Genomic DNA, 27,827 nt, shown 5'->3' with positions numbered 1-27,827 from the left:
TCAGAAAGGTCCTTACAAGTGATAGGCAGGCCAGTCAGCGATTTAAAGATGCCACAGTGCTTGCTTTGAAGATAGATGAAGGATTAAGACAAGGGAACCTTTTTGAGGTGATGGAAATATTGTATATTTTGATTGTTTGGTAGTCGCACAACTGTATATGTTTGTCAAAACTCACAGAACTGTACATCTCAAAAGGGTGAATTTTACTGTGTGTAAATTATACAGCAATAAAGTTGACTTGACATGATCTCAGTTTGCAGGATAGAGTCCTTCCGGCTCCGTGCTCTTAGCAGAGCCTGCTTGGGACTCTCTGTCCTCTCCCTGTCTCTCTGTCCCTCCCCTGCACACGCTCTCTCTCTCTCTAAATAAATAAAGTTAAAAAAATAAACTTGACTTTAAAAAAATTGAAGAAAAATGTCCTACAACTATAGTCCTCAGTCCCTAGACTGAGCACTCAACCAGTAAATCGTCCAAATTTTTGGTTTCTGTGCCATGTTGTTCACATATTTTTTTCTACTGATATAGCATGCTCATCAGCCTGCAGCTTTAAATTTTAATTGGAAGAGTAATGAGCATTTCCCTTCTAAAAAGTTCAACAATTGCTCTGCCTCAAGGAATAAGGGAAAGCACCAAAAGAATGGTGACGAAATAACCTAGAAGCACAGAGGCATGTGGGAGGTGGGGGAATCCCTGCTTTGGTGCCAATCTGGAGAAGCAGGCAAGCCTATAGGAAGGAGGTCATTATGTTGAAAATAGATGTCATCTTGGTTTGGAGGGAATTTCCAACTCCGGATTGTTTAATGTTAGACTTATGTAGTTAAGGATGGCCTGGCATTAGCTTAATTAAAACACCAGTCCGTGGTACCTAAAGGCTAAGGCGCGCGAATCTCTGCACAGGCTGGCAGGGACGGTCCCCACCGAGCAGGGGTCAGCTCTCGGCCAACTCTCTCCAGCCCGGCAGGCGAACGGCCTTCTCATTGGCCACTGTCCGGCTGCCTCGGGCGTTCATTGGCCCGCTCCGAATCCCGTTTGCTATAAGAGGCGGGCGGCCCTGGTCCGCCGGCAGCACCAGCTTATCGCCGGCGGCAGCACCACAGGTGAGTGGGGTGGCTCCTACTGGCGGGGATCTGGTACCACCGTCGCGGATCTGGGGACGCTGGGCCGGCACGGGGCGGAGGCAGGGTCACTCCCCCAGGAGGTAACTACTCGTGGGAATCTGGATCTGGGGAGTCGGAGTTGTACCCCTGTGATGACTTTTCTCCTTTCCTTCTACCCTCTTGGGGGAGAAAAGACACAGTTTTTGAGGGCCTGCTGTGTGCCAAGAACAGGCTCTTTACACATCATCTTATTTCACCTTCACAACAAATCCTGTGAGGTGGGTATTTCTTGCATTTTACATTTCTCAGCAAGTTCACAGTTGAACTGAAGTCTGTATGTATGACTCCTTTATGTTAGCAAAAACAAATGCATTCTTCTTTCTTTCCTTCTCAGATAGCAACATCTCTTTCTTCCTTCTTTCATTAAAGGAACCATCCCTTAGGGGCGCCTGGGCGACTTTGTGGGTTAAGCGTCTGGCTCTTGATTTCAGCTCAGGGCATGATCTCATGGTTGGTGGGTTTGGGCCCCAATTTGGGCTCTGTGTGGACAAGCACGGAGCCTGCTTGGGATTCTCTCTCTCTCTCTCTCTCTCTCTCTCTCTCTCTCTCTCTCTCTCTGTCCCTCCCTCCTTGTGCTCTCTCTCAATAATAAATAAACATTAAAAACAAAAAAGGGAACCATCCCTTAGACATTTCCAAAGGAAAGAGTATTTCAGCTGCAAAGCCTCTCAGCCTCACATCCATCTTTATCACCGGCACCCTAACACAGTACTAAGAGCTTTGGTACAAAGTTACAACTGACAAACAGTGCTAGTGGTTCAGATTCAACAGGTACGCTTAACCTTGCCTCTGACCGTTTGGTTTCAGTGGTTTAAAATTAATTCCCAACAGATGTTCTAGTCGAGTTGGCTTGAGGGGTGGGGTAGGAAACTAGACTTAAACTTTCTGGTCCAGTAAAAGTTTGTGCCTGTCAATTAATTGTTAAAGAAGAATGGAATTCATTTATCTGCTTTAAAAGGAGATGCGAGCACAGCTTAAAGTAACTACAAGTGTTTCCGTGAAGCCATAATCTGTGGTTTATGAATTTCAGCGCTGAAGTTCACTTGTGTATATGTTGTTATCATATTAGCTTATCTTCAGATAAGGATGTGGCTTCTATTTCCATTTTCTTTGCCAGTGCCTGTATTCCCTAGAAAAATGCTTTTCATGGACACTGTTTTCTTTTGTATTTCATTTCTACTTTCATTTGTATTCCCTTCCCCCAGTCAGAAAAGAAAATCAAGATTCTCTGGAAGATTCCCTCCATACCAGTCCTTCCCACACTATTTAATTCTGTCTTCAAACAGCATCTGTGCTTCCAAATATTTTAATGTGATAGTTCTTTATGATTATTAGATCAGATAAATTTAAATTATACTTGTTACTGATTAAACTGAGGGGAGAAAAGAGTTAGTCAATGTAAACACTTTGACCTCTACTCTTTAAAGAGACTGTTGATCTTCTGACCTCCTTCTTGGGATGTCCTCCATATTTCCAATGGTATATCCTCCACACCAGTGCATCTTCAGTCAAGCCAGGAAATGCAGCAGGAGAATGACTCCCTGCCTTTTACAGGAAAAGGGAAAATACCAGTTGGCATTGGCTCATTAGAGTGTTACTTTAAAAATAAAATCTATACTTGTCTTGATGAGATATGGGTTTAAACAAGTGTGACCTCTTGGACACTCGATAGCTTTTATCTTACCAGTCTGTGATGTGGTTTTTCCTTCTGAAGGAGTAGGAAGGGATAGGTATGTTGGGGGGGGGGGGGGGAGGAGGGAAAAAAAAGTGACAAGAGAAAATTTTGACGTTCTGAAAAGGCTTTGGGGTAATTGAATAAAGGAAAAAAGAACTTATGCTTCATAAGCTCAACCAGGCAAAATTATGGCCAACTTTCAGTGAAGATCAAACCCCTGTGCTCTGTAAGCTTATTTGGGGGCATCTGGTGGTGGGTGGAGGGTGACAATAGGGGAGTGAGTGAGAATTGTTTTCTTCTAGTTTCTTAGCAAAAGTTCCTTTTGAGAAACTTCATTCTTATATTGACTTAAACAAGAGGGATAGGAATGTTTCAAAATCTCAACATAAAATCCCTTGTACATAATAAATATTCAACTAATGTATCTTTCACCCTTCTCTGCCCCAACCCACTAAAGAGATATTGGTAGCAAAACTAGATCCATTCCAGAACCAGGGAAAGAAGAGAGAATTATGAATCCCAAAAAGATGGAGTGAGATCAACCATGAGTGTTAGTGCCTTTTTACAGTGGTTCCCCGAGGAACTTAAGGATTGGTTTTGAAATGTGAAAGGAAATCTTTATATAGTTTTATATGAAGAGTTGTATTCTAATCTCTAAGAGATCATTGAAGGGTGAACTGTCAGGCTATCTGAAATTCTGTCAGTTTTCCCACTGACTGGCAAAAATCACCTTTCTTTGCTGTTATCTGATCCTTGCTCCCCGTTGTTAAATTTGCTTTCATTATGAACATGGTGGTGGTCTAGGAAGTAGCTTATATTTGCAGAATCCTCTTCCTTCAGCATGTCATGGTGACAATATCAAGGAAAATGGGGACTTAGTAAATAGAGGCTGACTGGAGTCTTCATCTGTTTGTTTGCAAAAGAATTGCTAAATTCTTCGCTTGTGATTTGGAACAGTATATTTTAGGAGTTTCATAATAAAAGAACTAATGAAACTGAAAATCACTCAAGACAAAAGAATACTTACATTTTATGTTGCAAAACAACCTTTACCCTCTTGTAAAATGCTTAATTCCCAGAGCAAGAAAAATTCTTAGCTAAGGTAGTTTAGAATGTCGATTTTATTACATTTAACATTTTATCTTTTTTGGAAGATGGGGAAATTTGGGATGCACTTCCCATTGGTAGAGCTAATATTTATTGAGTACTTGGTGTAGTTTAACAACTGTTCTAACAGTTTTATACATTATATATATATTTACTCCTCCTTATAACCATGAGATTGATATCAATTATCCTCCCTCCAATTTTGTAAATAAGGAAACTGATGCACATAGAAATCAGAACTTGTCTAGATAAATTTGTAGATGAATTTATTACTAGCAATTTGCTATCTGGTTTTATGTCTGTCTTATTGTTTGTATCTGCATATAATAGGACAAAATCACCCATGCTCTGGGTGGAACAAAAAGAATGACAGTTAGATAAGAATGTTTCCAAAGATTTTCACATCTCTAAAAGCAGTGTGAGAATGCATCCCTGAATTTTTAGCCCAGAGCCACCAGTTCAGAATTTCCTGTGTATACTTAAAGTTCACCAAAGGGTCAGTTTCTTTGAAGCCGTAAGTCTCTCTTAGGATCTCTTGTTTCTCATCCATCAATCCTTTCTGATCAGACTTATGGATGGGCCAGAAGCCATCTCCAATCATCTTTAGGATAATGGTCATGGTGTGGGGGAAATGAGGGGGTGATGTGCTCCTCAGATATCATAGCTGGATCTCAGGGTCCCATTCTCTTCTGCTTATTTGTACTTATTGGGAAGTCTGCCTCTCCTTGCCCCACCCCTCATACATAAGTCTGTGAATTCTTTGGAGGCAATTTGTCTTATTTTTTAATCTTTACTGCCTTAACACTAACTATGATACTTCATACACTTGAATGCACCTAAGTTGAAATTTCATTTACCATTAGTAAACAGTTGAGCTACAGAACAATCCAGATTATTATTAAATTTAACCGGAGTGTTTGGTTTTAAAGTATTTGACATAGAGACTGTTTTAGTTATAGAGAATAAATTGACACAATTAAAAATATTTAGGGGTGCCCGGGTGACTCAGTCGGTCGAGCGACTGTCTTCAGCTCAGGTTATGATCTCACCATTCATGGGTTCAAGCCCTGCATCGGGCTCTGTGCTGACAGCTCAGAGCCTGGAGCCTGCTTCAGATTCTGTGTCTCCCTCTCTCTCTGCCCTTCCCCTGCTCACACTCTGTCTCTCTGTCTCTCAAAAATAAATAAACATTAAAAAAATTTAAAAAAATATTTAAGCAGTTTTGATTTTAAATCCAATGAATAAATAAGTATTTGTTAAATGTTGAATTATATATCTCAGTCTTTTCTTGGTGCCCTAAGTAGCCTAGTTTCTTTCTTCTGTGGGGAAAACATCAGGATGCCAGGTCACATTTTGTGTTTCAAAATGGGTGAGAGAGTACTGGGTTTTTGAGTTCCAGTGAACTGTTTGGTAATTTTGCTGTATTAGAAAGGTTAAGAGGCACCTGGTTGGCTCAGTCGGTTAACCATCTAACTTCAGCTCAGGTCATGATCTCACCATCTCATGGCTTGTGGGTTCTAGCCCTGTGTCAGGCTCTGTGCTGACAGCTCAGAGCCTGGAGCCTGCTTCGGATTCTGTGTCTCCCTCCCTCTCTGCCCTTCCCCTGTTTGCACTCTGTCTCTCCATCTCTCTCAAAAATAAATAAACATTAAAAAATAATTTAAAAAAAGGTTAAATAACATGCCCAAGGTCATATACTGATAAATATCAGACCAATGAATAGATATGTCTGACTTCACCTTCCACATATTTCTGTACACTATTTAGCAATGTAAATAGGTGCTTGAGAAGATGCCAAGGTAGATCTCTAGTTCATCTTCTGAGAAGACAGCTCTCAACTAGATGCCAGGAATTTTATACTACCTTCTATGTTTCTGAACATAACCAAATACTCACTGAAACCGAGCTACAACTGCATCTGTGACCATTGCTATAAACAGGAGGTATATGTTGTGGCGATCTTGAACTCTGAGGGGAATGGACTTGGGGAGATCAGGGAAGGCTTCCATGAGTTAATGAAGTTTGAGCTGTGGGGGATTTGACACAGTCTATGTGACTTCAAGCCACAGCATCATCCTATACCTGTTCTGGGTGGTACTGCTTCAGACTTGGATCCATGAGTGTGAGCAGCTAAAAGGCAGTGGAATTGGTCACATCCATCTAAGTTGTTAAAAGTTAATTCCACTAGAAGTGAAACACAAAACTGGGCAATTAGGAAGAATTAATAAGAAAACTAATAAGAATAAATACTCCATATACTGTTTCCATTTATTAATCCAGATCTTATTTTTCAGGTGAAAGTTATTATACTCCACTTTCATGCCCACAATATCTTTACCTCCCCCAACACACATACACAGAGTTGGATTTATAATCACATAGCTCTTGTAGGCTAATAGGCTAAATGGCCTTTCAGGGCCCACAGCCTGGGGGATTCCAAGTCGGAGAAGAAAGAAGATACTTAATGTGGAACCAGAATTCTCTTGGCTAGCTGTTATTCTTGTAGCCCCCATGTGTCCAGAGCTGCCCAGGCTCTTGAATTTATGTAAAAAAATAGAAGGCCTTGTCCTTGTTCTAAGGGGCTTGCTGCCCTGTTAAAAGACAAGACGATGGGAATGCAAGCTGGTGCAGCCACTCTGGAAAACAGTATGGAGGTTCCTCAAAAACTAAAAATAGAACTACCCTACGACCCAGCAATTGCACTACTAGGCATTTATCCAAGGGATTCAGGTGTGCTGTTTCGAAGGGACACATGCACCCCAATGTTTATAGCAGCACTATCAACAATAGTCAAAGTATGGAAAGAGCCAAAATGTCCATCGATGGATGGATAAAGAAGTTGTGGTATATATATATATATACAATGGAGTATTACTTGGCAATCAAAAAGAATGAAATCTTGCCATTTGCAACTACGTGGATGGAACTGGAGGGTATTATGCTGAGTGAAATTAGAGAAAGACAAAAATCATATGACTTCAGCCATATGAGGACTTTAAGAGACAAAACAGATGAACACAAGAGAAGGGAAGCAAAAATAATATAAAAACAGGGAGGGGGATGAAACATAAGAGACTGTTAAATATGGAGAACAAACAGGGTTACTGGAGGGGTTGTGGGAGGGGGATGGGCTAAATGGGTAAGGGACACTAAGGAATCTACTCCTGAAATCATTGTTGCACTATATGCTAATTTGGATGTAAAATAAAGAAAATTAAAAAAAAAAAAAAAAAGACAAGACGTGTGTGAATAAAACTTGAATTTAAGACCCAGTATAAATAAATAAAGTGCTGAAATTGTTGCGGGAGAGGAGGTAGGCTTTAACAGAGAAAGAATGGCCAGTTCAGTCACAGTAGGAAGACTGTAAGAAGCCAGTAGGCATGAATCATGCCCTGAAAGGATTGAGTTAGAAAAAAAGAAAAGGAAACTACTAACATGCATTGTATGCCTATTATATTCCAGGCACTGTTAGGCAATGTTTTATCTTATGTTGGTCTCATTACAGTCTTGCAAAGCATATCTACAAATCCACGTTTCACAGGTGAGGAAACTAAAACTTGGTTAATGTTATCAAGTATTGTCTTTGGTTTCAAATATTGTCAAATACAGCCTCTCTTGCGCAACTTCTTTTTTAGACCTCTCTATTTTCATACTTTGTTTTTAGAGAAGTACACCAAACTCATCATGATTGAAGACAATAAGGAAAATAAAGACCATTCCCTAGAAAGAGGAAGGGCAACTCTCATTTTTTCCTTGAAGAATGAAGTTGGTGGACTAATAAAAGCACTGAAAATCTTCCAGGTAAGCGCTCTCCATATTTTTTTTTTTTTTTAATTTTTTTTTTTTTTCAACATTTTTTATTTATTTTTGGGACAGAGAGAGACAGAGCATGAACGGGGGAGGGGCAGAGAGAGAGGGAGACACAGAATCGGAAACAGGCTCCAGGCTCCGAGCCATCAGCCCAGAGCCTGACGCGGGGCTCGAACTCACGGACCGCGAGATCGTGACCTGGCTGAAGTCGGACGCTTAACCGACTGCGCCACCCAGGCGCCCCTCGCTCTCCATATTTTTATACTTTTGCATAAAATCCTTCTAAAAGGAGTCTCCACAATTACATTTAAAGTGTAAATTATTGTAAATTCTTCTTAAGCACTTAAATTTCTAAAATACTGCTCGATTCTCATTTATGGAAGAGAAGATACAAATAACTAATAAAGGAGCCGGGAGGAAAGAGTCACTTCACGGATTTCAGAGGAGCAAATTTTAATTTTATTTTAATTAAATAAAATATTAAAATTTAATATTTAATGACATGTTCATAATATATTTAATGATATTTTTAAGATAGCAAAATAGCAAAGATTCTACAGTTATACTGTTCCCTACTGTCAAAGCTTTAAGGCATTTGGGACTTAAATACACCTTTGGTATGAGGGTAACTTAGTATAATGCTTAGGGAAACAATAGGCAGAACAATCGGTAGTGCCTTAAAATGTTCTTGTATTTTGAGGCACCTGGGTAACTAACTGTCCGACTCTTGATTTGGGCTCAGGTCATGATCTCAAGGTCTTGAGATCAAGCCCCGTGGGGTTGGGCTCGGCACTGGATTATGGAGCCTGCTTGGGATTCTCTGTCTCCTTCTGCCCCTTCCTCACTTGCATGTATTCTCTCCCTCCCTCTCTCTCTCTCAAAAAAAAAAAAAAAAAAGTTCACATATTTTGATCCAGTAATTTCACTTCGATAAACCCATCCTAAGGAAATAGGGGTCAGTCAGGCAGAACATGAATATTTACTGAGTACTTACTGTGTGCCAAGTGCCCTGCTAGACTCTAAGGATGTAGACCTGAACAGAGTAGACACAGTACCTCCCCTCACAGTGTATATAATCTAGGGAGAAAGACAGACAATAAACAAATAATGATAGTAAATAAATAGTTACATGTGTATAAAGTGACCTGAAAGAAATACCAGATAGTACTATGATAGCATTGAACTGGGGGACCTAACCTGGTTTATGGGCTTAGGGACACAAAGACTTATTTATAAGAACTAAAATTATAAACAAAGTACTTGTCCAAGGGGAGGGAGCAGGGTAAATTATGCTAATAGAACTTCACTGGCGTTAAACTCTTATGCTCTGGAGGCAGACCACCTGAGTTCAAATCCTTGCTCTGTCACTTATTGGCTGGGTGACCATGGAAAAATCAATTGGTCTCTCTGTGCTTCAGTCTTTGCATCTATAAAGTGAGAACCCTGCCTCCCTCATAGGGTCATCTTGAGAAATAACAGAGTTAACATATGTAAAGAGCAGATGTTAGCTCTTTTAAAAATCAAGTTTATATCATATGACATGCTATTTTATAGCCATGTGAAAATAATACTTCAAAGAATTAAACATTTTACATAGAGACCAGTAGTCTAGAAGAGTTTGCAATGAAAAGCATGTTTTCCTACTCAATACACCAACCATATTCTAGTCCCATTCCCTAGAGGCAACCACTTTCAACTATTTCTGGTGTTTAATTCCTTTGACGCCGAATTTATGATATCTAAACATTGTTTTGATCCCTCTCTTGGAGTTATCAACTTTACATGATATTCATTTATTCTCTCTTGTGAATGATACTGATAACCATCACTTCTTCCTCTTCCTTCTCCCTAAATTTGATAATTACATGATTATTTTAACTTCTTTATTGATTACCTTTGAGTTTTTAAATAACATACCTTTATTTCTTCTTCTATCCACTGTCTTTTTTATTTTATTTTTAATCAAAGAATGTGTGTGCATGGTTTAAAAAGTGAACCCACACCATAAAGCTTATAAAGAAAATAGTAGTCTTCTGCTTCATGTCTTTTCATTTTTAAGAGAAGTTTAATTTATTTTGTTGACCTTAGGGCGGAGGGTTGACTTAATCATATATCTTAGATCACCTGTAAACGATCATCATCGACTTATACAGCCTCCTCCTGTTTTTTTTTTAATTTTTTAAAATTTACATCCAAATTAGTTAGCATATAGCGCTAGCCTCCTCCTATTTCAAAAAAAAAATTTTTTTAACGTTTATTTATTTTTGGGAGCTAGAGAGAGGGGGGGAGGGGCAGAGAGAGAGGCAGACACAGGAGCTAGAGAGAGCAGGGAAGGGGCAGAGAGAGAGGCAGACACAGAATCCAAAGCAGGCTCCAGGCTCTGAGCCTGTCAGCACAGAGCCTGCCGCGGGACTCGAACCCACAAAGTGTGGGATCATGACCTGGGCGGAAGTCAGACATTCAACCGACTGAGCCACCCAGGTGCCCCACCCTCCTCCTGTTTTATTTCATTGTTCCATTCGATCTCCGTTTCTCCCTCCTGATACACAACTGCTCTGATATGTTTGATCTGTACACTTAATTATTATCATGTGCACTTTACAATATGTGGAGTTTTTACCTGCGTGTCCTGGTAATTTACGTAATTGTAACTGTATGATACACTTTTTCTTTCAGTCAGCACTACCCACGTATCCATTTCCTTTGTTCTTCTAACTGTGGCATCGTTTCTAGGGTGCACTCATTCTACTCATCTTCAGCCTGCAGGAGGCAACTATTTGAAGCTCTTTTAACTGTCTTTTCTAGTGCTTACTTCTATGGGTTTTTTTTGCTTGTTCTGTTTCTTGTTTTTTGAAAGATTTTATTTTTAGGCAATCTCTATACCCAAGATGAGGCTCAAACTTACAACCCGGAGATAAAGAGTCGCATGCTTTACTGACAGAGCGGCCAGGCACCCCTACTTCCATGTTCATAAACAATAGGCTCATTCTGCTATTTCTTGATTTTTTTTCACTCGTAGATATTACCTACTGATTTCTTGCAATGGAAATAAAGACTTAGCTTTTTTGACACAGCTCCCTTTCCAGTGGCGCCCTCAACTTTCCTTCCCCTGAATCTTCCCAATGCAGTCATGTCCCAGTTTTTGGCTATGCCAGTTTTTAATGTTTTCAATATTAAAATTATATAAGTCCTGCTCAAAGAAGGCCATATTATCCATTATTTTGACTTCCTTTTTGGAAAACAGGATTACAATTTAGTGTTTAAAAGCATGGAAAGTTTGAATTCCAGTTCTGACACTTATTAGCTGTGTGTCTTTGGGCAAACTGCTTAACTTCTCTGTGCCTCTGTTTCTATAATTGAAATACATGACAGGGAATGTCTCACTTATTACTTCTACTTTATATAAAATTTCCTGGATCTTCCTGACTAAATTTTTCTTGCAGATGGAAAATAATAATTTTAAATTATTTAGTTATATTTCCTCACCAAATTCCATCAAAATTTTGATTTTGATAGTGTTCAATTTATAGAGTAATTCAGGAAGAATTGACTTATTGCTTCTTTGTCTCAAAAAACATAATTTAGCTTTATATTTATTCATGTCATCACTCAGAATATATTTATCGGGGTGCCTGGGTGGCTCAGTCAGTTGAGCATCTGACTCTTGATCTCAGCTCAGGTCTTGATCTCAGAGTTGTGGGTTCAAGCCTCATGTTGGGCTCCACACTGGGAGTGGAGCCTACTTAAAAAAAAATATTTATGAGTGCATTCTTATTATAAAAATTAATAAGAAATAGATTAAACCATCCTTTACTTCTTTCTAAAAAAGTTTTAATTCCAGTGTAGTTAACATACAGTGTTATACTCAGATACCACCTCACGCCAGTCAGAGTGGCTAAACTGAACAAATCAGGAGACAACAGATGCTGGAGAGGATGTGGAGAAACGGGAACCCTCTTGCACTGTTGGTGGGAATGCAAACTGGTGCAGCCGCTCTGGAAAACAGGGTGGAGGTTCCTCAAAAAGTTAAAAATAGATCTACCCTATGACCCAGCAATAGCACTGCTAAGAATTTACCCAAGGGATACAGGAGTGCTGATGCATAGGGGCACTTGTACCCCAATGTTTATAGCAGCACTTTCAACAACAGCCAAATTATGGAAAGAGCCTAAATGTCCATCAACTGATGAATGGATAAAGAAATTGTGGTTTATATACACAATGGAATACTACGTGGCAACGAGAAAGAATGAAATATGGCCTTTTGTAGCAACGTGGATGGAACTGGAGAGTGTTATGCTAAGTGAAATAAGTCATACAGAGAAAGACAGATATCATATGTTTTTACTCTTATGTGGATCCTGAGAAACGTAACAGAGGACCATGGGGAAGGAAAAAAAAAGGTTAGAGAGGGAGGGAGCCAAATCATAAGAGACTCTTAAAAACTGAGAATAAACTGAGGGTTGATGGGGGGTGGGAGGGAAGGGAAAGTGGGTGATGGGCACTGAGGAGGGCACCTGTTGGGATGAGCACTGGGTGTTGTATGGAAACCAATTTGACAATACATTTCATATTTTAAAAAAAACATACAGTGTTACATTAGTATCAGGTATACAATATAGTGATTGAAAGCTTCCATACATAAACCAGTGCTCAACACGCCAAGTGCACTCCTTAATCCCCATCACCTGTTTCACCCATCCCCCCCACCCACTTCCCCCCGACCCAGCTCCCCTCTGGTACCTGTCAGTTTGTTCTCTGTAGTTAAGAATCTGTTTCTTGGTTTGTTTCTCTCTCTTTTCTTTTCCTTTGCTCATTTGTTTTGTTTCTTAAATTCCACATATGAGTGAAGTCATATTGTATTTGTCTTTCTCTGACTGACTTATTTCACTTAGCATTATACTCTGTAGCTCCATCCACGTCATTGCAAATGACAAGATTTCATTCTTTTTTATGGCAGAATAAAATTCCATTGTATATGTATATATATACACACATATATGTATATGTATACATATATTTATGTGTGTGTGTGTGTGTGTGTGTGTGTGTGTATACATACACACACAACATCTTCTTTATCCATTTTTTTATTGATGGATACTTGGGCTCCTCCATAATTTAGCTATTATAACTAATGCCCCTATAAACATAGGGGTGCATGTATCCCTTCTAATTATTGTTTTTGTATCTTTTTGTGTCAATACCCAGTAGTGTCATTACTGGATTATAGGGTAGTTCTGTTTTTAACTCTTTGAGGAACCTCATACCGGTGGCAAGTGGCTGCACCAGTTTGCATTCCCACCAGTAGTGCAAGAGGGTTCTTTTTCCTCCACACCATCGACAACACTTGTTATTTATTGTGTTTTTATTTTAGCCATTCTGATAGGTGTGAGATGATATCTCATTGTGGTTGTTGGGTTGTTTTTTCTTTTACAAACTTTATTTATTATTTTTTACGTTTATTTATGAGACACAGAGACAGAGCACAAGAGAGAGAGGGAGACACAGAAACCAAAGCAGGCTCCAGGCTCTGAGCTGTCAGCACAGAGCCCCATGCGGGGCTTGAACTCACAAACTGTGAGGTCATGACCTGAGTTGATGTTGGTCGCTCAACCAACTGAGCCACCCAGGAGCCTCTCATTGTGGTTTCAATTTGCATTTCCCTGGTGATGAGTGATGTTGAGCATCTTTTAATGTGTGTGTTGGCCATCTGGATGTCTTCTTTGGAGAAATATCTGTTCATGTCTTCTACCCATTTTTCAATTGGATTGTTTGTTTTTTGGTTGTTGAGTTGTATCAGCTCTTTATTATACATTTTGGACACTAACCCTTTATCAGATGTATCATTTGCAAATATTTCCTCCCATTCAGTAGGTTGCCTGTTAGTTTTGTTGATTGTTTGCTTCACTGTGCAGAAACCTTTTATTTTGATGTAGTTCCAAAAGTTTATTTTTGCTTTTATTTCCCTTGCCTCAGGAGACATATCTAGAAGAATGTTGCTACAGCCAATGTCAGAAACTCTCCTGTACCTCTGATCAACTCCAGTATATTTTGTAACTGGCTTTCTTCCATTGATTCCATGATAAAGTCTATATTCCAGGATAAACCTTGCCCATTCCGATTTTCCAATATCCCTGATACTCACTCTTTTTTTCTTGTCAGTTCATGTTCCTAATAGTTCTTACTTCATCCCTACCTTTACATATGCAGTTCCTCCTGTTTTGAATCCCCCTTCTTCTTTTCTGTCTTCCCACTCTATCTATTTCTTAAGACTCATTTCAGTTCCTATCTGCTCCATGGAAACTTCTACTTTCTCCAGCCCATAATGCTTTTTCCCAGGACATCTCTGCACCCAAATACTTATTATTTCTATTTCTCTTAGTCTTTCATGTGTTAGCTAACCAGATTATAAACTCCTTGTATATCTTACCTTTCTTTGTATGCTTCACAGCCCTTACCTGGCTACATAGGTGTTCACCAAGTTAATTCAAATTGAACTGGTTAGTGTTGGAGATTAGCTATTCCAACCTTGTAATTTTTTTTTTTTTTTGATGGAAAAACTGTTGGGTAATTGGTTCTTATGTTTCATTATTATGTCACCGGTGCTGGTCCTCAGCTATCCAAATTGGTAAGAGAAGATATCCTCCTCCCACAGGCTTGCACATATGGCACCCAGCTCAGGCTGGCATGGGGAGAGAGCAGAAGAAGCAATCTGCTTCAGCTGGTTACTAAGTTTGTAGCTTAAGAGATTTGAGGTATTAAATACTGTTCAAGCTGTTCAGCTAATTTTATTAAATGCATATTCACAAAGGAAACTTTTCTTTCTAAAGGACTAACATTAATATCCCTTTTTGAAAAAAAAATTTTTTTAACGTTTATTTATTTTTGAGACAGAGAGAGACAGAGCATGAACAGGGGAGGGTAAGAGAGAGGGAGACACAGAATCTGAAACAGGCTCCAGGCTCTGAGCTGTCAGCACAGAGCCCGACGCGGGGCTCAAACTCATGGACCGCGACATCATGAGCTGAGCCAAAGTCCGCCGCTCAACCGACTGAGCCACCCAGGCGCCCCCTAGTATCCCTTTTTGAAAACTAGCTTTTATTTGTGAGAATCTTTGAAAAGTTCTTTTTATCTAGGAGGTTTGAGAATTCTACCACTGAACCACCAGTGCCAGGTTTGATATTTTGGTTTGAAGGCCATTCATTTCTGGCAATTCGAGGGACTTTCTAGTGGGTGATTAATTTTTCAAACTTTTTTGAACAGTACCTAATATTTAGGGGGAATTACTCTGCTTCTTGCATCAAAAACAGCCTCTTTCTCCTTTGATATTATGGTGAGTGTGGAATTGATTTTTAGTGGTAATGAATGTGACGAGCTCAGTGACTAATACCATTTGAGGCTGTCATATGTATCTTCACTCTCTGCTTTACACAGGAGAAACATGTGAGCCTGTTACATATTGAGTCCCGAAAATCAAAGAGAAGAAACTCAGAATTTGAGATCTTTATTGACTGTGATATCAACAGAGAACAATTGAATGATATTTTTCATCTGTTGAAGTCCTACACTAACGTTCTCTCTGTGAATCCACCAGATAATTTTGCTGTGAAAGAAGACGGTAAGTTCGAAAAGTGAAAATCCCCCTGAGAAGATTAAGTACATCATGTGTGTCCAATCTTGTATTTATCTTGGAGGCATGAAAATAAAAATAAAACACTGTCTCCTCAAATTTCTTACAGTCTAGTAGTGAAGGAAACCCCAAATGTAATTGCTTAAAATACTACAGAACAATTATAAAGCAACATTTTTATCAAGTGTGAGGAAACGTGAAAAGGAAACGTTGGGTGCAAGAAAGAATTCAGAATAGTTAGAAATTGATTAAGTTTTCTCAGTTTCCAAGTCATCAAACATTTCTTGATTTCACAAACCTTCAATTTACAATCCCCGAGCCCTTAGAGACTCCCACAGGGCCTACCATCTGGCAGATATTAAGTGTTCAAATTTGTGGAGAATGTTGACAGTTGCTGATGATTATGGTATGAATACACTCTTTACATACTCCTCCCTGTCCCCACTCCCACCAAAAGCAAGTGAAAAGCAACACAGCCTTCTAAGGTTTCAGATGGCTAAGATCTTCTGTTGTGAAAAAAATCCTCATAGTTTACTTGGGACAAAAGACAAAAAGATAATCCAACCACATTATATATATATGTTACTCAATTTAAAATAGTCCCTTTAAGAGAGCCAAAGCATAAGAGACTGTTAAAAACTGAGAACAAACTGAGGGTTGATGGGGGGTGGGAGGGAGGGGAGGGTGGGTGATGGGTATTGAGGAGGGCACCTTTTGGGATAAGCCCTGGCTGTTGTATGGAAACCAATTTGACAATAAATTTCCTATATTGAAAAAAAAATAAAAGGAGGTAAACAAAATGAAAAACAAAGAAAATAAGCAAATGAAATGTCACAAAAAATATTACTGATTTAAAATGTATTTTCTGAAGTAATATATTAATCTGTAAAAAAAAATAAAAATAAAAAAATAAAATAGTCCCTTTAGATTATGCACGACATTAGGGTATAATCAGGACTGATACCGATCTGTTATGCATTTGCATGGCTGTGTAAGTTATTAAAATACTAATATGCTTCCATTTCTAAGTGGCAGATAGCTGCTTCCCCAAATCCCTTGAGTGTCCCCACCATGCCCAAAGTCCCTGTGCTCCAGATGCTATCCTAGGTGTCCCAGGCCCACCACAAACAAACAAAGGATTAACATCTGGCAGAGCAGGAGCCTAGGACTGGTGCCCCTGTGGTATTCAGGGTTAAATCTGACTATCAATTCTGGGTATGTTACAAAGAGCATTAAATGGCTAGAACAAGAAGGATTGAATTCTAGTTCTCTCTCTTCCAATAGAGATGAATTACCTTGGATAAATTACTTCTCATCTCTGAGCTTTGTTTGCCTCATCTATAAAATGAAGAATTTTTTAGGGGCTAAATGGTTCAGTTGGTGTTTAGGGAACACCAAGTTGTGTCAGATGTCTCTACTAAGAAACAGGGATACAGATATACATAGTCCCTCCCCTAGAGTCCTTCCCATTCTTTCCTGTAAGACACAGATATGAACAGATAATGTTTTAAAGAATCAGAAACAGTGTCACAGGAGCCCAGAGGACAGAGAAATAGCTCAACCTACAAGGTCAGGGGAGGTTCATTAGATCTGAGTCTTGAAGGAAGAGAAGGATATTTTCAGGAAAACAGAAGGATGGGGTGGAGGAGGAAGTGGGGGTGGGGTATAGGTATTCCAGGGAGGAGAATAGCATATGCAAAAACCCCAGAGTTCTCAGAGGGCCTGTATGTCTCAGGGAGGGTGAGAGATCAGAGTGGCAAAGACACAAATGGTCTCTAAGATCCTTTGCATCAACAAAAATAAACGTTCATTCTTATTAAATTTGTACCTTTGGTCTGCAAAGTTGTACATCCTTACTCTGCTTTTTTAAGGATAGCTGGGTTTTAGTTGTTTTTTTTTTTTTTTTTTTTTTGTACTTTAGGTCTATTTCTAAAGTACAGCATTTCTCCAACACCTAGGAACTCAAGGAAATCAAAAAAAGTTTTAGGGGCGCCTGAGTGGCGCAGTCGGTTGAGCGTCCAACTTCAGCCAGGTCACGATCTCGCGGTCCGTGAGTTCGAGCCCCGCGTCAGGCTCTGGGCTGATGGCTCGGAGCCTGGAGCCTGTTTCTGATTCTGTGTCTCCCTCTCTCTCTACCCCTCCCCCATTCATGCTCTGTCTCTCTCTGTCCCAGAAATAAATAAAAAACGTTGAAAAAAAAATTAAAAAAAAAAAGTTTTAAGCTCAAAAATTTTGGATAAACTTTACTTATTAAGAGATAGAGCAATATACTTGTATAAATTTTGCCTCAAAGTACAAGCTAAAATTAAAAATCTCCTCCAAATGTATCCATGACTTTCTTAATTTCTTCTTCCTTCTTGCCTTATTTAAGATCTTGTATTTTGCAGGTATGGAAACTGTTCCTTGGTTTCCAAAGAAGATTTCTGACCTGGATCATTGTGCCAACAGAGTTCTGATGTATGGATGTGAACTGGATGCAGACCATCCTGTAAGTATCTTAATAAATCTTTTCAAGAGAATATTTTAAAGCAAACTAAAAAATTAAGGGAAATTATTTTCTTTTTTGGAGATTGTGGTTATTCTAGACTAAATAGGATCTTGTTTTACTCTGGATTTTGGGAAGTTCCGGTAGTCTTCCTTGTTGGTGGAATCCAAACTAAAGGCCTGAAGAGCATCCAACCTCAGTGGCTCCAAAACACCTGTCGCATGCCTGGCATTCCTATTACTAAGAGCTATTCCAAAAGTTATTCTAAAATGAAGACAGAATTTGAAGCAGTTATTTATTTATTTATTTATTTATTTATTATTATTATTATTTTTAATGTTTTATTTATATTTGAGAGAAAGAGACAGAGCATGAGGGGGAAAGGGACAGAGAGAGAAGGAGACACAGAATTAGAAGCAGGCTTCAGGCTCTGAGCTGTCAGCACAGAGCCTGATGCAGGGCTCGAACTCACAAACTGTGAGATCATGACCTGAGCTGAAGTCGGTCGCTCAGCTGACTGTCCCACCCAGGCGCCCCTGCAGCAGTTTTTACTAAAGTGGGGCATGGATTGTTGGAAAGGCATGTAAAGATAGGAGCGAGAAAGACTGTCCAGCATGATTGATTTATTCGGTGGTTGATGAACTACGAAATTGTTTCTTTGGAAAATTACCTGGGAGACAGTATAGGCATGAGTTGGAGAATTAGTAAGCCCAAAGCATCAGGGTTGTTTATGGAGCTCTTTGGTCCTGGAAGGTGGAGAAAAAAGATCGCAATTCTGGAGTCAACACCAAGGTTTTGATCTGCCACTTACTAGCTGTATACATTGACTGTGTATTGCCTTAGCCGGTCCTCAGCTGATCTGCCTATTTTTTTTTCTATAATATCTTATTAGGCAACTTATTAACTGGGATTAATACATTGCTGTACTTGCTCAGTTGGAAAGATAAAGCACACATATATGAATAAACACAAGATCAAATTGTGAAAAGTGCTAAGTGGCACAGATAAATTGCTTTGAGATGTACACAGGAGGACAAACACGTCTGGTTGAAGAGGTCAGAGGTCAACCTCTTAACTTGGCTTTAAAGGATTTTGGCAGCAAAGAGATGGAGAGGAAAGATAATTCACTGCAACATGAGCAAAGGGTCAGAGGCAAGAAAATCTGGGTCATGTTTACGGAGAGGTGACTAAGTCAGTTTTACTGATCTACTACCAAGTGCTGCTGATTTTGATATTCTAAATATTGCTTAAATTTGTTCCTTATTTATACCGCACCTTTAACACATCTCCCAGCTTCCAGCTTGCCACCTTAAACCCATACTCCTCATAGTCACTAGAGCAATCTAAAACCTCAGGATGAAAAATAAAAATAAATAAACAAACAAACAAACAAACAAACAAACGGGGTGCCTGGGTGGCTCAGTCGGTTAAGCGTCCGACTTCAACTCAGGTCACGGTCTCGCGGTCCGTGAGTTCGAGCCCCGCGTTGGGCTCTGGGCTGACGGCTCAGAGCCTGGAGCCTGCTTCTGATTCTGTGTCTCCCTCTCTCTCTGCCCCTCCCCGGTTCATGCTCTGTCTCTCTCTGTCTCAAAAATAAATAAACGTTAAAAAAACGTTAAAAAAAATAAATAAAACCTCAGGATGACCATTATCCCTCTTCTGACTAAAGATCACCACTGATACCTAGGTACACATCTAAGAAAATTGAAAACATATGTCCACGCAAAAACTTGTACACAAATGTTCATAGCGGCAAAAAGTGGTCCATCCACTAGTGAATAGATAAGTAAAGTTTGATATGTCCCTAAAATATAATATTATTGGCCATAAAAAAGCATGAAATACTGATATATGCTACAATATGAATGAACCTTGAAAACTGATAGTAAAAGAAGCCGGTCACAAAAGACCATATGTTATGTGATTCCTTTTATATGAAATGCCCAGAATAGGCAAATTCATAGAAACAGAAAGTAGATTAGTGGCTGCCAGGGTCTGGAGGTGAAGGGAAATGGGGAGAGTTTGTGAATGAGTATGGTGTTTCTTTTGGGAATAAACATTTTCTGAAATCATAGTAGAGGTAGTTGCACAACACTGTGAATGTACTAAAAATCACTACTCTGTACACTTTAAGATTTTACGGTGTGTGAATTATATCAATAAAGCTGTTACTCACTCACTCACTCACTGATTGATTGATTGATTGATTTATAGAAATCACCAGTGGCTTCCCATTACCCAAAGATGGAATCCAGGCTGTTTCAGACCTTTACTAGCAGACCTCAAACCAGTCCACTCCATGCCCCACCTCCTCCTCCAAACTCCAGCAACACTGGGTTGCTCCTGTTTCCCTAGGCCCAGAATGCTGTTTTTCAGCTCTGCACTGTCACTGCTGCTGTCCTTTCTGGCCTTTTCCATCCAGCTATCTCCTTTCCTCTTTTGAGACTTAGCTTAGGAGTCGTTGTTGGGAAACCTTTCCTGACCTACCCCCGTCCCCCATACTCTTTCACATACTCTGTCTGGGTTGGGACTTTCTCTCTCTTTCAAAGTTTCTCTTTTGAGTCCCAGTGGCATTTTGTGCATATCTCTAATAAGGCAGTTATCATATTGTTTCATAATAATTGGTGGATATAAACTCCTTGAAGACTCAGATTGTGCTTCATTCATATTTGTTTCTCTGGATTTTAGCACAAGGCCAGGTGCATAGTAGGGGTTTGTTAATCTGTGTTAAAGAGAAGGAGACTCATTCTCCCCTTTCATTCTCCCCTTGTTTCCTATTTTGCATTATTGGCTGCTTTCTCCTGGGTTTTGCATTTTGATGTCTTATTTTATCTATTTTTTAAAAAATTTTTTCCTAGGTATAGATTCTAACGTTACTATTTTATCTTTTTATTATCATTGTTTGCCTTTGCAAATATGATTATGTTTGCATTTTGCGATAAAATCTAAGGCTAGATTAAGTTGTCATGATTTTGTGTATTATTAACTACTATTTTGTTAGTAATTACTATTACAGGAAACTATAACTGAAGATATAGTCAAACGATTAAGAAAAAAAGAATCTCACCTTTGGTAAAGAGTCGTATATTTAACTAGGATGCTGCTTTTCTTATTCCTCAAACTATTTTATTTTTGTAGCCACTATAGTATTTTTGTGTTTTTGTATCTATAGAATCTTTTGTCCTGGTAGCAACTATCGCATAAAGCTTTCATGTAACATCGACTTTAAAATAAAAATGATCATCAATTTCTAAACAATGCTTACTCAAAATAATTCTGTAGCCCTTTAATTTCTTTTTTTTATTTTATTTTATTTTTATTATTTAAAAATTTTTTTTAACATTTATTTATTTTTGAGACAGAGAGAGAGCATGAACGGGGGAGGGTCAGAGAGAGAGGGAGACACAGAATCTGAAACAGGCTCCAGGCTCCGAGCTGTCAGCACAGAGCCCGACGCGGGGCTTGAACTCACGGACTGTGAGATCATGACCTGAGCCGAAGTCGGACGCTCAACCGACTGAGCCACCCAGGCGCCCCTGTAGCCCTTTAATTTCATAGCTTGAGTAAAAGTGAAATGTTTCCTAAAGATCATTTGTCAAGTGTTTTTTAGGATGGATATTTTAAAACTTTTCTTTAATTATCAGGGCTTCAAAGACAATGTCTACCGTAAAAGACGAAAGTATTTTGCAGACTTGGCTATGAACTATAAACAGTAAGTATATTATAAATAACGCATATAAAATAAATGAATAGAGTAAGTTATACTCATTTAGTAAATAGAAAGTGAGTGCTACTATTTATTGAATGCTAATTCAAAATAACATCTGTGTCTCATTAGTGGAGACCCCATTCCCAAGGTTGAATTCACTGAAGAGGAGATTAAGACCTGGGGAACCGTGTTCCGAGAGCTGAACAAACTTTACCCAACCCATGCCTGCAGAGAGTATCTCAAAAACTTACCTTTGCTTTCTAAATATTGTGGATACCGGGAAGATAATATCCCACAATTGGAAGATGTCTCAAACTTTTTAAAAGGTAATAAGTGAATTACTTTTATGTAAGGGGAATGTTGAACTCTGTTGTGATCATAACAGAATTAAGAAACATTTTTTTAATGTTTATTTATTTTCGAGAGAGAGAGAGAGACAGAGACAGAGCGTGAGCAGGAGAGGTGCAGAGAGAGAGGGAGACACAGAATCCGAATTAGGCTCCAGGCTCTGAGCTGTCAGCACAGAGCCTGACACGGGGCTTGAACTCACAGACCGCGAGATCATGACCTGAGCCGAAGTCGGACATTTAGCCAACTGAACCACCCAGGAGCCCCATCCATGATGGAATTTTTAATAAAAGAATAAAGTCAAGGGGCTCCTGGGTGGCTTAGTCAGTTAAATGTCCAACTTCAGCTCAGGTCATGGTCTCATGGTTTGTGGGTTCAAGCCCCGCATTAGGCTCTGCACCAACAGTGCACCAACAGTGCAGAGCCTGCATGGGATTCTCTCTCTCCCTCTCTCTCTCTGTCACTCCCCCCACTTACATTCTCTTTCTCTGTCTTAAAATAAATAAATAAACTTAAAAAATTATTAAAGAAGAAGAAAGTCAAGTACATTGGAGGTCAGATTTTTCTTACTCCGTCCTGGAGTATTGGATCCAGTATGGGGCACCCCATTTGAAGAGGGACAATCATAACCTGGAGCCAGTGTAGATGAAAGTGAGCAGAATTATAAGGGGATTGGAAAACATAGTATATAAATAAAATTTGGGGGACTCTTAGGATATTTAGCCTGGAGATTTAGAGGACATTATAGCTTTATTTAGGTACCAGATGATCATCTTATGTAAGAGAGGAATTACTATGTGGCCCTAAAGTAAATGACAATTGGATTGAAACTGCAAGCTTTTGGCTCAAAATGGAGAAGACCTTGTGTTAAAAGAGCCATTTAGAAATGGAACAGGCTCATGAGATGATTATTTCTGCCTCCCCAGAGGTTTTCATACAAAAGCCCTATACCCACTTGTCTGGGATATGGTAAAGGAGATTCAAGCTCCTTAGGGGAAGATTGGTGTAAATGATCTCTGAAGCTCCTTTCCACACTAAGACTCTATCAGTTTCCCAAGGAAGATGTGCAAGTAGAGGCATTAACAGAGTAGGTTAATTTTTTTCCTTTTAGTTCTTCATGCTTATTTGGTTCAGGTTTCCTCATTTTTTCTAGCTAGTTTAGGATGTAACATGATCAGTAATTTCCAGGGTTTACAGTATGTAAGAAAAATATATATCCCCTTTGATCTCACGGAACAAATAGAAGTTATGCTTTTCACTCAAACGGTTTAGTTTATTTCCACCATGGTCTGAAATTCCTATCACTGAATTTCTTACATAGATTGTCATAAAAATCTATGAATTTACTCAGCTCCATAATTCTTATTAGTCAACCACTATGCGCAAAACTAAGAACTAAACAGGAAAAGGCATGATAGTTTTACAAGAGAAGATTTCGTGTACATGGTTCCTATAAAAACCAGATTAAAAAAATAGTGATGAAGGATGACAGAGAACCAATGTACATGACCTCGTGGGTCTTACAAAGATGGACAAGTATATGCTATGGAAGTTATCACATTAAATTTGCTTGAGATTTGGAGGAAATATTTTGTTATGGGTACAAAACTGAAAGCTATTCACTTGGGGTCTGGAGCTTGAATTGTCTGCAGAACATGTTGCTACAGGTGTTTCAAGAGAAACTGCCAAAGAGGGAAACCAAACTTAAATGATACTTCAAACAAAACATCAGTTGGAAGGAGTTCTCTGCACTGTCAAATATGGTAGTCCCTAGACACATGTGGTTGCTTAAATAATTCAAATTAATGTAAATCAAAATGTTAGTTTTCTATCCACCCTAGCCACATTTCAAGTGCTTAATAGCCATATGTGGTTAGTGGCTACCCTATTGGGCAGCCTAGATATAGAACATTTCCATTATCATGGAGAGTTCTATTGGACCATGAAATCTACCCATCAGAGTGGGAGAATCCAAGTACAAAGCAACGGGGTGGAACTGGAAGATCAGAGGGTGAGGGTTTGAAATGAATGGAAAGAGTAGAGCTTATAGAGTTCCCCTGAGCCACTGTGGCCCACTGACTGGTCTCTTTTTATAGAGGGCATACGCAGTTATAGCTGTTGGGGAATAAACGAGCACCATCCAGTTTAGAGAAAGTATAGAAACTACTTTGCAAGAGGTAATACTGGCTAAAAATGGCATAGATTAAAAAATCGTTCTGATTTCAATTAATAGATCTTCTTAGTTTTTTGTTTTTTGTTTTTTTTTTTTTGCAAAAGGAAGTAAGATTGTCTAAGAGATATTCTAAACCCTTTAGGGAGACAATAAGGTGTAATATAAGGAGACCTGGGCTCCCTTTCTACCTTTATTATCTACTGTGTGACCTTGGATACTTACTAAGTCTCTGAGCCTCAGTTTTACAGTCATCACAATGAGGAGAATAAACTTTAATTCAAATTGCAAACATGAAAGGCGGTATGATGTATAAGGTCTAACTCATTGCCTGACCACAGTAAGTGCTTAATAATTATCACTTCCCCTTAGTGCACACATGACACATTTTAGTTTCCATGTTCTCCCTCAAAGTGTTACTTGGTACCACTGGCACTATTAAAGCGTGGCGGTAACTGGTCTGTTTGGGTGAAGATTTTCTTCATTTTCTCCTTTGCTTTGCAGAGCGCACAGGTTTTTCCATCCGTCCTGTGGCTGGTTACTTATCACCAAGAGATTTCTTATCAGGTTTAGCCTTTCGAGTTTTTCACTGCACACAGTATGTGAGACACAGTTCAGACCCTCTCTATACCCCAGAGCCGTGAGTACTTCTACTTCAGCCTTCATTCATCAAATAGTATTTGTCATAGTGGTACTCACGTCATGAGTTTTGTGTGAAGATTAAATGAATGAACGCATGTGAAGCATTGAGAATAATGCCTGGCACATGATACATGCTCCATGCTCTGCATATGTTAGCCATTAGCATTACCATTAGTAACTGACAACCTGTTAGGTGCCAGGTGCTATTCTAAGCACAGGGAGTGTAGTATTGAAAAAAATCAGGCAGAAATTTCTGCCTTCATAGAATTGATATTCCAATGGGGGAAAAGGATAATAAACAAATAAATAACATATTATATTTGATGGTGAAAAGTGCTATGGAGAAAAGTAAAGCAGAGCAGGAGGAAAAAAGTGTTATGTATGGAGTGTTTCTGTTTTGAAAAGGGTGATCAGACAAGGACTCACTGAGAAGGTGAAATTTGAGCAGAGACTTGATTTGGTGGGGATGTGGGGGGCACACGTCTATGGGTATCCTATGTGTGTATGTTTCTGAGTGGCCTAGGTTTTGAACCAAAATAGTTTCTCTACTAAATTGTTAGTGTCCTTTGTGATCTATTTCCAAGTAATACCACCTGAATAGAAGGAAGATCAGATTCTGGCTTGATTGAATTGTTGATTTTGGATTTATGTGTGACGTAAGCATCACAGTGTGACAAACTTGTACCTCTTTTTCAGAGATACCTGCCATGAACTCTTAGGTCATGTCCCCCTGTTGGCTGAACCTAGTTTTGCTCAATTCTCCCAAGAAATTGGCCTGGCTTCTCTTGGAGCTTCAGAGGAGGCTGTTCAAAAACTGGCAACGGTATAAATCTGAAAATAGCTGTGTAGATCAGTAATTCTTATCTGGGGTGGGATGTGAGTGTCAGTTTAAAAGTACAGATTCAAGATGGCTGTTAGATTTGTCTTTGTTCATATTTAATTTAATTTAAATGATTTCTTATTTATTTATTTATTTATTTATTTATTTTTAATATGAGATTTATTGTCAAATTGGTTTCCATACAACACCCAGTGCTCATTCCAACAGGTGCCCTCCTCAATGCCCATCACCCACTTTCCCCTCCCTCCCACCCCCCCATAAACCCTCAGTTTATTCTCAGTTTTTAAGAGTCTCTTATGATTTGGCTCCCTCCCTCTCTAACCTTTTTTTTTTTCTCTCCCCTCCCCCCATGATCTTCTGTTAAGTTTCTCAGGATCCACATAAGAGTAAAAACATATGATATCTGTCTTTCTCTGTATGACTTATTTCACTTAGCATAACACTCTCCAGTTCCATCCACGTTGCTACAAAAGGCCATATTTCATTCTTTCTCGTTGCCACGTAGTATTCCATTGTGTATATAAACCACAATTTCTTTATCCATTCATCAGTTGATGGACATTTAGGCTCTTTCCATAATTTGGCTATTGTTGAAAGTGCTGCTATAAACATTGGGGTACAAGTGCCCCTATGCATCAGCACTCCTGTATCCCTTGGGTAAATTCTTAGCAGTGCTATTGCTGGGTCATAGGGTAGATCTATTTTTAACTTTTTGAGGAACCTCCACCCTGTTTTCCAGAGCGGCTGCACCAGTTTGCATTCCCACCAACAGTGCAAGAGGGTTCCCGTTTCTCCACATCCTCTCCAGCATCGTTGTCTCCTCATTTGTTCATTTTAGCCACTCTGACCTGTGTGAGGTGATATCTCAGTGTGGTTTTGATTTGTGTTTCCCTGATGAGGAGTGACGTTGAGCATCTTTTCATGTGCCTGTTGGCCGTCTGGATGTCTTCTTTGGAGAAGTGTCTATTCATGTCTTCTGCCCATTTCTTCACGGGATTATTTGTTTTTTTGGGTGTGGAGTTTGGTGAGTTCTTTATAGATTTTGGATACCAGCCCTTTGTCTGATATGTCATTTGCAAATATCTTTTCCCATTCCGTTGGTTGCCTTTTAGTTTTTTTGATTGTTTCCTTTGTAGTGCAGAAGCTTTTTATCTTCATGAGGTCCCAATAGTTCATTTTTGCCTTTTTTTAAAAATTTTTTTTTTAACGTTTATTTATTTTTGAGACAGAGAGAGACAGAGCATGAACAGGGGAGGGGCAGAGAGAGAGGGAGACACAGAATCTGAAACAGGCTCCAGGCTCTGAGCTGTCAGCACAGAGCCCGACGCGGGGCTCGAACTCACGGACCGTGAGATCATGACCTGAGCCGAAGTCGGCCGCTTAACCGACTGAGCCACCCAGGCGCCCCTATTTTTGCTTTTAATTCCCTTGCCTGTTGAGGTGTGTCAAGTAAGAAATTGCTGCGGCTGAGGTCAGGGAGATTTTTTCCTCCTTTCTCCTCTAGGGTTTTGATGGTTTCCTGTCTCATATTCAGGTCCTTCATCCATTTTGAGTTCAATTTTGTGAATGGTGTAAGAAAGTGGTCCAGTTTCATTCTTTTGCATGTTTCTGTCCAGTTCTCCCAGCACCATTTGTTAAAGAGACTGTCTTTTTTCCATTGGATATTCTTTCCTGCTTTGTCAAAGATTAGTTGGCCATACTTTTGTGGGTCCAATTCCGGAGTCTCTATTCTATTCCATTGGTCTAGGTGTTTGTTTTTGGGTCAATACCATGCTGTCTTGATGATTACAGCTTTGTAGTAGAGGCTAAAGTCTGGGATTGTGATGCCTCCTGCTTTGGTCTTCTTCTTCAATATTACTTTGGCTATTGGGGGTCTTTTGTGGTTCCATGCAAATTTTAGGATTGCTTGTTCTACCTTCAAGAAGAATGCTGGTGCAATTTTGATTGGGATTGCATTGAATGCATAGATTGCTTTGGGTAGTATTGACATTTTAACAATATTTATTCTTCCAATCCATGAACACAGAATGTTTTTCCATTTCTTTGTATCTTCTTCAATTTCTTTCATAAGCTTTCTATAGTTCTCAGTATACAGATCTTTTACATCTTTGGTTAGGTTTATTCCTAGGTATTTTGTGATTCTTGGTGCAGTTGTGAATGGGATCAGTTTCTTTATTTGCCTTTCTGTTGTTTTATTATTAGTGTATAAGAATGCAACTGATTCCTGTACATTAATTTTGTATCCTGTGA

The 27,827-nt window shown here is 39.2% G+C and overlaps 1 protein-coding gene across 2 annotated transcripts in view; it reads left to right on the top strand.

The window, feature by feature from the left end:
* Positions 1 to 581: 581 nt before the first annotated feature.
* Positions 582 to 27,827, top strand: part of TPH1 (tryptophan hydroxylase 1) — a 34,637-nt gene continuing 7,391 nt past the window's right edge. The window contains exons 1-8 of one of the 2 annotated variants that reach the window (XM_058688400.1): positions 582 to 1,097; positions 7,604 to 7,740; positions 15,187 to 15,370; positions 17,770 to 17,870; positions 21,512 to 21,579; positions 21,706 to 21,902; positions 24,599 to 24,734; positions 25,433 to 25,559. In XM_058688400.1, the coding sequence (XP_058544383.1) occupies positions 7,624 to 7,740; positions 15,187 to 15,370; positions 17,770 to 17,870; positions 21,512 to 21,579; positions 21,706 to 21,902; positions 24,599 to 24,734; positions 25,433 to 25,559 (930 nt within the window). In that variant the 5' untranslated portion in view covers positions 582 to 1,097; positions 7,604 to 7,623. Of the gene's footprint in view, positions 1,098 to 6,819; positions 7,481 to 7,603; positions 7,741 to 15,186; positions 15,371 to 17,769; positions 17,871 to 21,511; positions 21,580 to 21,705; positions 21,903 to 24,598; positions 24,735 to 25,432; positions 25,560 to 27,827 lie in introns of those variants that run through there. The other variant, XM_058688399.1, reaches the window with a different exon arrangement.

Source organism: Neofelis nebulosa, chromosome 10 (assembly GCF_028018385.1).
Source record: "Neofelis nebulosa isolate mNeoNeb1 chromosome 10, mNeoNeb1.pri, whole genome shotgun sequence".
NCBI classification, from domain to species: domain Eukaryota; kingdom Metazoa; phylum Chordata; class Mammalia; order Carnivora; family Felidae; genus Neofelis; species Neofelis nebulosa.
This window is presented reverse-complemented; position numbering and strand designations above follow the sequence as displayed.